Source organism: Martes martes, assembly GCF_963455335.1.
Source record: "Martes martes genome assembly, chromosome: 2".
In the NCBI taxonomy this organism is placed as follows: Eukaryota; Metazoa; Chordata; class Mammalia; order Carnivora; family Mustelidae; genus Martes; species Martes martes.
Genome location: NC_137889.1, coordinates 180,368,585 through 180,382,901, shown reverse-complemented (window position 1 = coordinate 180,382,901; position 14,317 = coordinate 180,368,585). Strand labels below are relative to the sequence as shown.

The 14,317-nt window shown below is 44.5% G+C and overlaps 1 protein-coding gene across 1 annotated transcript in view; it reads left to right on the top strand.

Moving 5' to 3' along the window:
• Positions 1–14,317, top strand: part of USP46 (ubiquitin specific peptidase 46) — a 53,303-nt gene that overhangs the window by 29,268 nt on the left and 9,718 nt on the right. The window contains exon 5 of the mRNA XM_080795438.1: positions 10,914–10,990. Coding sequence (XP_080651564.1) covers positions 10,914–10,990 — 77 coding nt within the window. The remainder of the gene's footprint in view (positions 1–10,913; positions 10,991–14,317) is intronic.

Below are 14,317 nucleotides of genomic sequence, written 5' to 3'. Positions count from 1 at the left end.
AATTCCTTTACATCGCTCTTCACTTAGTGTTCAGGTTTTTCTGATTATGCCGTTTTTCTTTTTTAGCAGTTGGTTCATTCACATAAGGATCTAAACATCATTCACACACTGCCTCCCGCCAGTTCTGTCTCAGTCTAGAAGTTACCGCCCACTGCTCCCCCTCCCTTCCTTTTTTCCTTGCAGTTTAGTTATTGAAGAAATCATGTTTGTCCTGTAGAATTTCCCACATTCTGGAAGCATCCCGTGGCATTAACAGGTACGGTAAAATGGCAGTATGTTTCTGCCGTCCTACTCTGTCTGTATTTAACCTCCTGTTTTATATTATTTTTCCTTTCTTGCCTTCTTTTGTACCCGTGACACTATTTATTTATTTATTTATTTGGGCATCTGCGGTACTGTTAGTTCCAGATCCTTTTAGCGTTTACTCTAGAGACTGCCGTATACATCTTTGCCTTAGTTAATGTTTTTTCACCACTTCCCCAGCATCGCTAGACCTCGTGGACTACTTCACCTCCTTTTCCTTCTTCTGTTCTATTGTTTTGTGATGAACTCGTGACTTTTAGCATTTAATGTGTTTTAAATCCATTGCAGTTTTTTATTCTTCTTGATACTGAATGTATTTTTAGCCCAACTTCACTCCCTTTGAAACATCAAAATCAGGTCTATATTGTAAATACTATAATTTGCAGATTTATAGTCTTTTTTTTTTTCTTCTTTCTTCCCTCTTTTTAATAAGGGATTCGTTCCTTGGCACCGTCTTCACCTCAGCTCTCGAATCTGCTCCGTCGTCAGGTTCTGTGTGTCTTATCTCTTCTCCACCCTCCGCCTCTCTCAGTGCCCACTGCTCACGCCCTGGCTCAGCCACCCTCCCCCTGCAGCTCTGACTGCCAGTCTCAGCTGAATTGCAGTAACTTCTTGCTGGATTTTCTGCCCTTTCTCTTGCCTCCTCCGTGTTACTCTCCTGTCCAACTCATAACAGTCTGTCTGTTCTTTGAACATTTGGTGAACTTGCGACTTATTTTATTGAGTATTTGATGAACTTGCAACTCAAATGCATCATTCAGTTTGGCTTGTTTTTTGTCTTCATGTAAGTGAAATAATACAATATGTATTCTTTGTGTACTGTGTTTTGGTTTTGCTTTTCTGTCGAGTGTCCCTTGTGAGATTCAGTTGTGCTGTTGGGGGATGCAGGCATTCGTTTTCATTGCTGTATAGTAGTCCACGCATGAATAGGGGCCAGTCCACTAGTTCATCTCACTGTTGGTGGATGTTTGGTTGTTTCCGGTTTGGGGCAGCCATGAGCAATGCTGCTATGAACATTCCAGTTCATATAATCCAGTGTACATAAATCTATATATATATATTTTTTTTTCTCTATATATATTTTTTTAGGTCCTGTGGTAGCTTATCAGAAAACTTCTTGCCCTGTTTCACACATGGAGTGTATGATCATTATTTCTCCACATTGTTGTCTCTACCTACTATTCTTAGATGGCTTCACTTTGGGTAATATGGTGGCCGTGGAGCTGAGTCTTAATTTCGTTCTGTAAGTGCCCCTCCCCCCACCCCGCCTCAACCTGCTGCGTAAAAGCACGGATACCGAGGATGCAGCGAGACCCTTGCCTTTCTGGAACTTTGACGTGGAAGGCAGACCTTAACAACAAAAGGAATAGTGAGTTCTGTCACGACCATTGTAAAACGGTGTGAAGGAGCGGTGGCGTCCCCTTGTGAGGTTGTGGCACGGGAGCCAGCACGCTGGGGCGGTCCGTTTCTGTGGCCGGCCAGGAAACCCACAGCAGACGGTGTAGCTGGGCCGTCCTTTCGGCTGTCATGGAAATTAACGTGGTTTCTAAAGCCATCCCGTGGAAAACTCGGTAGGAGTTTTCAGGAAGGCTCACACGAGAGGCTTAGTCACACCTGTAGTTTCTTTTTTTATCTGTGAACAGGTTATTCGATCCCAACAAATGCAATTAATGCGCCCTCAAATAGTTGTGTGGCAGAAACTCTCACCATCCTGTTACTTTCCTGGAGGATCCCATGTGACGCCTGGGCCCAGAGAGTCACTCCGAAACCTAACTTCGGGGTGATGGTGCGGCACCTGGGTGGCTCAGCCAGTTAAGTATCTGCCTTCAGCTCAGGTCGTGATCTCAGGGCTTCTCCCTCTCCCTCTGCTGCTTGTTATAACGGGATTCCAGCCATTAAAAATACTTGCTTTGTGGAAGTAAGAACAAATGTATGAGTCCGTCTTTATGGAGGATGGCACACTCTGAAAAACCTGTAATTTTTAATTTTTTTTAAGATTTTATTTGTTTGAAAGAAAGAGAGCATGAGCGAGGGAAAGGCAGAGGGAGATGCAGACTCCCCGCTGAGCAGGGAGTCCATCATGGGGCTTGATCCCAGGATGCTGGGATCATGACCAGAGCTGAAGGCGGATGCTTAACCAACTGAGCCCCCCGGGCGCCCCTGTATTTTTTTGTCTCTTCAAGGGATTAGACTTGAGGCAGGAGTTTTCTCGGGAGCTACTTAGGTCATCACCTCCATTTCTTAGATCCTTTAACTGGATGGGTTCCTAGGAGTCATCCAATCCTTCCCTGCCAGTGCCTGCGTCCCTTCTGTGACATCCTAGCCAGTCGGTCACCAGCATCTGCTGTCCTCTGGCCAGAGATGGGGAACTCAATCTCCTGGCGAAGCATTCCATTTTTAGAAAGCCCTAATTGTTAGGCAGGCCCGCTACTTTCGAAGAAAATACATAGCCGGCAGGCTGTTTTTGAGGACTTAGCGTAAAAGAAGACCTAACATTTAAGTTTTCCTTCACAGGGTGAGAAGTATGGGTCCCCCCCTTGAGTAATGTCCGGCCCAAGGTGAACAGCCTTTAGATGGTGCTTCTGTGGCAGCGTGCATCTCGCAGTGGGATTCCGCTGCGCGAGGTCCTGAGCTGCACATTAGCCCCTGGGGGAGCAAGGAGCCTTGCCACTGTAGCCACCTCACCCGCCAGTTCTGCAGTTGTGCAAAGCTCTTTGTGCCAGCCTTCATGCTTTCCGGAAACATGAATTTTTTTCTTCTTGGTCTCACCCTTTGTAAATGTTGCTTGTGATTGCAGTGCAAATGTCAACCGAGCGATTTATGGAGACGAACAGTTTCACTCTGCAATACACTTGCAGAGACTATTTTAAGGGGGTAATTCAGTGCGCACTTGCCCATGTAACCTTGATCAGGCGCTTCAGGATTGCAGCATGGGGACTTCCCAGCCTAGCCTCGGTGCTCCTTCGGCTGTTCCTCACATGGTTCCTAAGATTTGCGGGGCCACTTGGAGCTTAATTCTGTTGTGGTGGTTGTTGTTAATTTCCCCCCTTTCCATGTAAGCTGAGTTTCTGCTTTGCAAACCTGTGGCTTTTAGTGCTTCCCGGAGGCTTTAAGGCACATTTAAATCTATCACTGGAGCCAAAGTCGGTCTAAGGAGCTGCTTTATTAAGTGCCAATTGTACAGCTCCTCCTTGCTGCATTTGCAGAGGTTAAAATGGATTTAGTAGAGCTTCTGAGCCCTTTAGAGACGAGGAATGGGGACAAGTGATGTGCCCGGGTAAGATCACTAAGCCTTGACTCTGAGTCCCTCAGGTGGGCTGTTATTCCCGCCTTCCTAAGCCCACTGCTCTGTCACACTGCTCTGAGACAGCACATTTTCAGTTCCCGGCTGATCATTGTGCAACAGCCGCCTGGCCACCTTTTCTGCTGAGCCAAGGAAAGGAGTCGAAGGATTCGAAGCACATTTGAATACGATGTTAATTACTCAGGACCTCGGAGAGCTCGTGATTTGTATGTATGTCCCACATACTGATTTGTCCTATTAGTTGATTTGTAATTAATTAAATAAAAGGAAGAACAGGTAAGGTCACTAAATTTTCCTAGATACCTTTTAAGCTAGTTTTGGGAGAACTCCATGCCCAGAACTGGAGAGAAGAAAGAATAAGACGTAGTCCTTGCTTGCTGAGAGTATTGGAGTCTTAGTGACATATATGTTTCCTTGGAGACAAGCTGTATTTTCACTTAGACCAGAATGAGATCCTTGTGTGTGGGAAGAAAATGGTTTCATTATCTGGCAGCTTTCTGGGGAGACAGAAAGGCAAAAAAGAAATAGGAAAAAAAATTGCTCGATCACCTGTTGTTTTTGACTGTATCATTCTGAGTCAGGGGGAGAGAAAAATCCTAATGGAAGGGTTTAGAGCCCTGGGTTCAAATCTGCCAAGGGGGTGATCTCCCTGAGCGGTGTTTGCTCACACTCTGAATTCTGGAAGCAGTTTACATTGGGCACTAGGGGAAGTTACAGTAACTTTTTTCATTCAGTTAATTAGGTTTGTACCTTTTTCCCTTCCCTAGAATAATTAAGAAGAGAAAAGATGTGTGTCCAGCAGGAGACAATGTTTCTTTGTCTTTGCACCCTTCCGGTAAAAGCTTTCCTAGAACCTGATCCTCGCTGTCTAAGTTATATAGGACTTCAGTTGGCTCTGGTCCTTTTATTTTCTCCTAGAGAAGGACCATTTAGGTTTAAAAAGTTTTACTCATTAAAAAATACAATACCTATGGATTATCTTTTACAAATCGGACACAGGAATGTATAAAAAGAAAATCATTTATACTTCTGCTATCAGATGCCACCATTGGCTATTAGAAATCTTTCCATTTGTTCAGTTACACGGTCATGCATTTAGTACATATTTATTGGGTCCCCACTAAATGCTGGAAATTATTTTATGCACAAGGGATATAGCATTTAAAACAAACAGAAGGGGCGCCTGGGTGGCTTAGTCGATTTAGTGACTGCCTTCGGCTGGTCATGATCCCAGGGTCCTGGGATCGAGCCCCACATCGGGCTCCCTGCTCAGCAGAGAGCCTGCTTCTCCCTCTCCCTCTGCCTGCTGCTCTGCCTACTTGTGCTCTCTTGCTCTCTGTTAAATAAATAAATAAATAAATAAAATCTTAAAACAAAAAACAAAAAAACAGAAAAGGTAGTCCCTGCTCTTCTGTTTACCAAATATGCACATTTAAAGCTACACATTTTCCTTTAAGCACTGCTTTAGCCGCATCCCACAAATTCTGATTTTTCTTTGTCATTGGTTCAAAATGTTTTCTAATTTTTCTTGTGCTTTTTTCCCATGATCCATGTATTACTTAGAAGTATGTTCTTTAACTTGCAGTTATTTGGGATTTTCCTAGATAGCTTAATTTGATCGACTTCAGATTTAATTCTGTGTGGCTAGGGAATATATTCTGTATTGTTTCAGTCTTTTAAAATTTATGGTGACATGTTTTATATCCCAACACATGGATTATTCCAGTAAGTGTACTTTAAAACAAGGTCTCTCAACCTTGGAACTCTTAACTGTTTAAAGTCAGATCATTCTTTGTTGTGTGTTCTTGCCCATCATAGGATGCTTAGCAACATCTAGCGTACCTACTAGACGCCAGTAGCAGCCCCCAGGAGGTGACAGTGGAAATGTGTCCAGACATTGCCACATGTCCCTCGGAAGGAAAAGTTTCCCTTGCTGAGAACCCCAGGGTTGAACAGAATATATACTCTGTAGATTTCCCGTGTTTTCCTTGATTTCCCCCTGGTCTTTCTGTTAGTTGCTGAGAAAGAGGTATTAAAATAACCTAACTGTGATTGTGGGGGGCACCTGGGGGGTGCAGTTGATTATGCATCTGGACTCTTGGTTTCAGCTCAGGTCGTGAGACTGAGCCCGTTGTTGGGGTCCACGCTCAGCGAGGAGTCTGCTTGAGAATCTTTGTCCCTCTGCCCCTCCTGCTCATGCCGTGTCTCTCTCTCAAACAAATAAACCTTAAAAAAAACTTAACTACAATTGTGGGATAATTTTATTTCTTCCTCTAATTCTGTCAGTTTTTGCTTCATGAACCTTTTACCTTTTTTTTTTTTTTTTAAGATTATTTAAGAGAGAGAGAGAGCAGGGGGAGGGACAGAGAGAGGGAGAGAGACTCCTGAAGCAGACTCTCCACGGAGCACGGAGCCCAATGCAGGGCTGGATCCCAGGACCCTGAGACCATGACCTGGGCCAAAATCAGGAGTTAGCCGCTCAGCTGACTGAGCCATCCACCCAGGTGCACCGCCTTTTTTTTTTTTTTTAAGATTTCTTTATCTTAGAGCATGAGTTGGGGGATGGGGAGGAGAAAGAATCACAGATTCCCCACTGAGTGTGGAGCCTGACAAGACCACACAGGGTTCAGTCTCACAACCCATGAGATCCCGACCTGAGCCAAAATCCTGAATCGGTCACTCAACTGACTGAGCCACCCCAGCGCCCCTCTTACTTTAAAAAAAAAAACAGCTTTATTGATGTATAGCTTATATGCCATAAAGTTCATCCTTTCAGTAGTTTTTAAAGTAATTTGGTGAGTTGTATAGCTATCATCATAATCCAGTTTTTTCTAATTTTTATTGGAATCCATATTCCAGTATTAAAACATTTAAAACATTTCTGTTACCCCAGAATGATCCCGTGTACCCAGCCAATAATCTCTGTTGCAAGCCTCAGGCTACCACTCATGTTTATTCCATTAATGTTTAATGTAGTTACTGGTATGGGTGGGTTTGGGGCTCCCACTTTATTATTTGTTTTCTATTCATTTCCCCTCATTTTTTGTTTTTATGTTCCTCCTCCTTTTTTTGAAAAAATATTAACATATATACATATATATTTGTATAAATATACATACATATATATTTGTATAAACAATTCCATTTTAGTCTTCCTCTTAATATGTATTTGTGTGTGTATTGTTTGGGTGTTTGTCTAGAGATCACAATATACATTCCTTACTCTTCATGGTCCACGTACAGTTAATAATGTCACTGTTTCCTATAAAACAGCTTGTAACCATACAGGTGCATATTCCTTCTGGCTGTCCCTGCCTTACTGTATCTTTACGCTGTAGCTGTTGTATGTATTACATTTATGTATATTACAAACCCCACAGGGCAGTGTCAAAATTACTATTGTTTCTTTCCTGAGGATCTGGATTTCCATCTGGAATCATTTCCCTTTGGCTTGAAGAACTTCCTTTAACGTTTTTTTTTTTTTTTTTTTTTTTTTTTTTTTTTTTTTTTTAAGATTTTTTTATTTATTTATTTGACAGACAGAAATCACAAGTAGGCAGAGAGGCAGGCAGAGAGAGAGGGGGAAGCAGGCTCCCTGCAGAGCAGAGAGCCCGATGTGGGGCTCGATCCCAGGACCCTGGGATCATGACCCGAGCCGAAGGCAGAGGCTTTAACCCACTGAGCCACCCAGGCGCCCCATCCTTTAACGTTTTATTTGCAGTGCAGGTGTTTTAATAATGAATTCTCCTTATTTTGTCTCCATTCTTGAAGGATCAATTTATGGCCTATTGACAGTTTTTTCTTTTGGCACATTAAAGATGTTGTCCTTCTGTCTCTGCCCCCCATGATTTCTGATGCAACATCAGCTCCCACTTGAACCATTCTTTTGTTATACATCATTCTTCTCTCAATGTTTTTAAGATTTGCTTTTTACTCTTGACTTGTCACAGTTGGATTATGATGTACCTTGGCTAACCTTCTTTGTATTTATCCTACCTGGTGTTTGTTGAGGATCTCGAACCTACAAATGTATGTATGTCACCAAACTAGGAAATAGTTCACCATTATTTTCCAAATAGCTTTTCTGCCCTATTCTCTTTCCTCTTCTGAGACTCCAGTTATAAATATGGTATTTTCTAACAGTTTTCTGAGTATCTGTTAATTTTTATTTCTTTTTTCCTTTATTCTCCTTGGATAATTTTCTGTCGATTTGTCTTTAAGTCCACTTTTTCTTTCCTTTGTCATCTGCAGTTCATTGTCAAGTACATCTGGTATATTAATTTTTTACTTCTGGAATTTCCATTTCATTCTTTTTTCTTTCTTTCTTTCTTTTTTTTTCTATTTCTCTACTGAGATTTCTTATCTGCTAAAAAAATAATTGTGTCTGCTAATTTCAACAACTGCATCCTCTGAGGACTGGTTTCAGTTGTCTTAAGAATATCTCCCATTAACTGGGTGATGGACACTGGGGAGGGTACGTGGTGTAATGAGCACTGGGTATTCTATAAGACTGATGAATCACAGCCCTGTACCCCGAAACAAATAATGCATTCTGTGTTAATTAAAAAAGTAAAAGACTGTCTCCCATTTTTCCTGGTTCTTCACACATTTTATAAGTTTGAATGTTATCTAGGCCACTGAGGATGTAAAACTTGAGACAACTCTGGGTTCTGTTATTTTTCTTCAGTGAGTGTTACGTTTTCTTGAGTCCTGACAGGCAGTTCATCTTGGGTGGGCTCAAACTACAAATCTGTTTCTTAGGCAGCAGCTTGACCCTTGGGTCAGCCCTTTCGTCTCTGGCTGAGTTGCTGAGTCTACTCTGTGCGTAGGTGGTTGAGTGGGCAACCAGAAGCATGGGCAGACAGAGTTGGGAATACCCGCTGAGATTCCAACCCCTGTGGCCCATAGATATGGTTTTCCAGACTTAGTTTTCTGGTTCCAAGACCAGACAGACTGCATTTGTTCCCCTCCAGATGCCCAGTTAAAGGCTGTGAAACCATGAACTTACTCTGTGCAGCTCTTCTCCTCCCGGTATGCACTCCCCGTCTGTGTTTGTTCTCCAGCACCTTCAGGTAGCTACTTGTATTTACAGGTAGCTGAGTTTCATAGCTTTCTGGAGGAGTGTAGGAATGGCAAGATCTTAGTCATTACCGGAGCCAGTCTTTCATTTTAGTGAGGGAGAGTCAGACAGTAAAATAATACAAGTGAGACATTTATAATATGAAGTCATTGTATTGGTTATCTGTTGCTTTGTTACAAACCACCCCAAAACCCTGAGACTTAAATCAGTGTCATTTATTACAGTTCCTTCAACTCTGGGGTGGCCGAGGGCCCCCTGGTCTAGGCTGGACCTGTGCTGAATTTATGTGTTAGTATTTCAGCAGGCTCACTCCCGTATCTGCAGGCTGCCTAGGCATTTTGCTCTAGACCGGGCTTGGCTGGGGCACCCTGGTGAGAACAGCTCTCTTTCATGGGTCTCTCATCTTCTTCCTGGGAATAGCGGACCAGCCCTGGGGGCCCTTGGGAGGCTCAGTCGGTTGAGCAGCAGCCTTTGGCTCCAGTCATGATCTTGGGGATCCTGAGATTGAGCCCCACATCGGGCTTCCTGCTCAGTGGGGAATCTGTTTCTCCCTCTGCCTGCCCCACCTTCCCACCTCTTAGGCACACACTTTCTCAAATAAATAAAATCTTTAAAAACACACACACACACAGTGGGCTAGCTTGGGCTTGTCTGTCTTATGGTGACAACAGAAATGCAAGAGAGCAGTTTCGTAAGTGCCTGTTCAAGCTTCTGCTTGTGACATGTCCTCTAACATCCCACTGGCCAAAGCAGGTCATATGGCTGAACTCAGAATCAGGTTGAGAAACACATCTCTTGATGAGAGGATCTGTAAAGTCCTACAGCAAAGAAGCCAGTGTGGCAGTGGCGAAGATTGGGGCCTTTCACGCATTCTACAATAGCAGTAACAAGTGCCATTTACAAAAAAAAAAAGGGGGGGTGGTTGCAGAATGACGAAGTGTGTGTATGTGTGTGTAAATGTATACATGCCTTTTTTATACAAAACTGGAAGTCGCTTCTGTAAGGATGTTTAGCCTACTTATTAATTTAATATGATGCAATACCACCCCGTAGTAAACCATTCCCAGCTCTTGGCTCATTTGAGGCCATTAAAATGTTTATACCCCTCCCCAACTTACTGAGTGTTCACTTTTGAAAGCACCTTACATGTATTATTTTATCTTTACAACAACCTGATGGAATAGCTACTTTTACTATCCCCACTTTATAGATGAGGAGACTGAGGCACAGCAGGGCTGAGTAACTGGCCTGCGGTCATTCAGTGCTTAAGTGGCAGAGACAGGGGATGGAACTGGAAAGTGTGTCTCCGCACCCTCTCTTGTGTGCAGTAATGAAAGTATAACAGATTGTTATTGCGTTCTGAGTATTTCTTTAGAAAATGACCTAACAGTGGAGTATCGGGTCATAGGGTAGTTGTCCCACTTAAAGGAGTGTTTTCTCACTTTCCTGCCAATTGATTGAGCACTTCAAGGTCATTGCTGAATTAATCTGTCCCTCCCACTGCAAGGAAGTAAAACGCCAGGCTTGCCAGTGAACCTGTGGGTGCCGAGGCACAGCTGGGCCCATGAGCCGGCTTCCGAGGCAGTCGGCCGTAGGGTGGCCCGCGTGAGCCAGCGCTCCAGGCCAGCTCCGCTCCCGCTGATTGTAGACAGCCCAGGGCTCTGCCGTGAAGGCCAGATGAAGGCCATTCCCCAGCTCGGGGAGGGGACAGGTGCACCTGCAGCCAGTGTAACCTCCAGCCCGGCCCCCGTTATCTCCCTGGCCCCACGCACTCCTGAGCGAGTGTTTTCAGGGGACTGGCTGAAGGCGCCACCCATGGCCTCGCAGAGGTCGGCCATCAGAGTAGGGAGTTTTAGAAGTCTCTTGTCTTTTTTTCCATTTTTTTCTCCTTCTGCCAGTTTGGGGTCTATGGGTGTTTTGTCTGATCCTTCCTACTTTGAAACGATGGGGAAAATGAATGGAGAGGAAGCGAAATCTGGTTGAGTGTTAATTATTGAAAGTTCTGAAAGAAAGCTGGAACAGGAATACAGGTACATTGAGAATTTGGGGCTTTCTCTAGATGGGGTTGTTTTCAGTGTAAGTTGTTGTCAGTGAGCATCCAAAACCACGCATGACTATGCCTGCGGTTTTGGGTTTTAGTTGCCTGTAAGCGTTCAGAATTTTATCTACTGTATCTATTATGTATTTTGTACCTAATCCTTTTTTTCCCTTTTTTCTTTGCTTCAGGTTAGTAGCAAAGATGAAGATTTTCTTGACCTTTCTGTCGATGTGGAGCAGAATACATCTATTACCCACTGTCTGAGGTAACCTCATGAATTCTGACCATGATCTGCGCTTTTGATCAGGCCAGTAAATACGTGGGGGGAAAATACTGTATTTCCTCGGGAGGTAATCTTCCTTTCAGTTAAACCCATATAATCCTATTATTTTCTATTTCTTCTTTCCCGAGAGATTAAAAATAAGTATGTGTGGTCTAGAGAAGAAGGATCGTGCTGAGAAGAAAGAGGATCAAGTCATTAGTCCTGAAGTTTAAAAATAAATTTTAATCTTTAATACAGATGTGGGCTCTGGCTTCCATCAGTGTCTCTCTCTCTCCTCTTCGTCTCTGACACACATGATTAACACACGCTACCCATGCCTCCCATTACTCTTTCTAAGCTAATTTGAAAAATTACATACTTTTGAGTTGAGAACCAGTGGGGGAACCGTCTGTTCCTCCATCTTTCAGTGTTCTGTGGAGATGAGTGATGGAAAGATATGCCTCCTCGTCTGGACCGAGAGAAGGTACGGAACCCAGAGCGCAGAACGCCACGTGCCCAGGATTTCCAGGCGTATTGTGGATTGACTTGAACATTGGAAATGTGCCCAGAGTCGACGCAGGGACATGATTCCCTTTTCCCTTCTTCCATCCCTTCCCTTTCCACCCCCGCAACCCCCGACCCCCACCCTGCTTTCGTGAGGGCTCAGAAGCAGCCCAGCCCTGCTCTAGGCACTGGGCATGGAGAGCAAGCCTCAGACACGTTGAGGCTCTCACAGCCCTTATAGCCTAGGAGGACTCCACAGGCGACGATCGGTGCCCTGAAGGACATTAAATAGGTCTCCAGAGTGCTTGGTTGTGGGGATGCCAGGGGGGTACCTCATGGTCAGGGCCGGCCTCCCGTTGCTTAAGGTACCATAGCTTGGACATTGTCTAGTGTCTGATGAGGCACAGTGGATCTTTATCAATGGCGATTGGGTGACAGAAGTGTCATTTCAGGAGTTCAGGTTACTTGGAACCTTTCAGAAGGAGAGCTTAAGGGGACTGGCGGTGGTGGTTGGCTGTTAGAACGTCGTCTTGCGGGGCGATGGCACCAATGCCGACACGGAAGAGCTTCTTGGCTCGTGCGCCTGCTGTCGTGTTGCGTGAGTGGGTGTTGGGGGCACTGATTGCTCCCTGGTTTCCCAGGGCCCCCTCAGCTCCCCACACTGATGAGCTAGTTACCCCACGTTTCTGTGGGTGTGGCGCACCAGCCCATGTGTCCAAGTGCCTCAGGTCCAGGTGTCTAGGACGAGTGTGTTAACTCTTTGTTGGCAAAGTGTTTTGTAGGCCAGGGTGGCCTTTGTTCTGGAAGATTCTGTGTAAGCGTGGGTTCCTGATAGTCCTGTGACAGGAAGCCATCTTTGATTTCCCCAAGGTCTAATGATCACAGGGAGTGGAAAAAGCCATGGTTTTACCAACTTCAGTTGCACGTGAAAAAATGGGAGGAAAGATACTACTTGCCTATTCCCTCACCGTTGTTTTTTGTTTTTGTTTTTGTTTTTCCCCCAAACGAGTTGGTGTTAGGGAGAATTTGGTTAGGTTGACTGCTTCTCCTCCCTTCTAAGAAATTCCTGGGCTGCTCCAAAGGACAGATGGCTGGCAGTGGCTGTAGCTTTGAGATCTGTCAGCCAGGTAGAGGGCTTACTAGTGAATTATGATTTTAATCTTTGGGGAAACTTGTTATGAAGAAATGTAACTCAGATTTATGTTACCTTGATTGATTGATTGATTGATTAGTGGATTTGAGAAATGTGTGTATTGGTCATGCCTACGTGATGAAGGCAGGCTGGGGACATTTGAAGATGTTGAAGCTGGGGTAGGAGAGTACAAAAGAGCTTTGGTGGAATGCCTTTTTTTAAAAAATTTTTAAATGTTTAATATTTTTCAAGATTTATTCATTTATTCCAGAGAGAGCAAGTGAGCAGGGGAAGGGGCAGAGGGCGGGGGAGAGAAAGAATCTCATAGACTCCCCCCAAGCACGGACAAGAGATCATGACCTAAGCCGAACCAAGAGTTGGACACTCAATGGACTGAGCTATCCAGGCGCCCCTGGATGCTTTTTAAACTACATTCGATTTGACTGACTGACCTACACCTGCCCTCACAGGTGCCCGAGATCTCACCTCTCCAATAGGAAGACTGGTCTGGGCTGGGTGTTGCCACTCACCCTCACACTCCCAGGGTGCAGGGCTGGGAGTGGCCGCTTTCTAACCTATCCCAGAAGAACAAAGTGCTGAGAAAGGCCCGGGAATCAGTGATGCCTGGGTGACCCATTAGCGTTTTCCATCTGAGGCAAAAGAAAAGGGATGAGTACAGTCATTTGGGGGGGGGGGGACCCCTTTCATGGTTCAGTTTGGTTTGCATTCTTAAGGGTTTGTTTTTAAAATTAGAACTGTGAATTTTCTTCTTACCATGTCTGCATTTGTCTTCTGGTGTCATATGTTATCTTTCTTTCATTTTGGTGGCGAAAAAGAAGTTAAAAATCGAGCTAAAATTGTAGGATTTGAATGTAAGGTCTCTGCCACCTCCTTCCAGATGATTAATTCCATTATGGTTTCCCAGCTTTTGTCCCAGAGGAATGATGAAATAAATAGTGGTTCCAGGCAGGATACAGGGCTACGGAAACTGAACTAGAATCCTCACGTTTCAAATGTCAGGACCGTGTCTCAGGCAGGGTGAACCATCTGTATCACAAGTGAATACCGAGGACGTTTTTTCTTTTCTTCTTTTTGAAAAGCTCAAGGATGGCCTCAGGCAGAAACTTCAGACTCGTGAAGTTTATCTTAATTATCCTTCCATAGCCTTCTGGGTATTTTTTGCTGTTCACTCCAGCGCCTGAGTTCCCTCCCCGCGGCTCCTTCACAGAAACCTCCTCTTTAAGTGCCTCGTTCGGAAACCACTCTCCCTGCCTTGTCCTCCTCGCATTTAAAGTGCCCGTTCTCCCGGTGCTGGGGAGGTCCGCTGGGAGGGAAGTAGCGCTTCGCTGTCCCGTAGCTCTGTTTTAAAGATGGATCTTCTCTAAAACGAGTTCCTTTTCTACTTACTTAGAGAAGCCTCTTTTAAGTCACCTCTGACTGACTTACGTCACTTAGCACTATACTCTCCAGCTCCATGTGGTTGGAAATAGCAAGATTTCATTCTTTCTTATGGCTGAGTGATACACACACACACCCCACGTCGTCTTTATCCACTCACCTACCGATGGACGCTTGGGCTGCTTCCAAGTTCGGCCCTGGCTGTATTCAACTTCAGGGAGCCTAGGCCTCTATTTTTAATGAATTTTCTACGTGATTCTAATACCACCGAAGTTTGAGATCTGCTGCTCAGATAG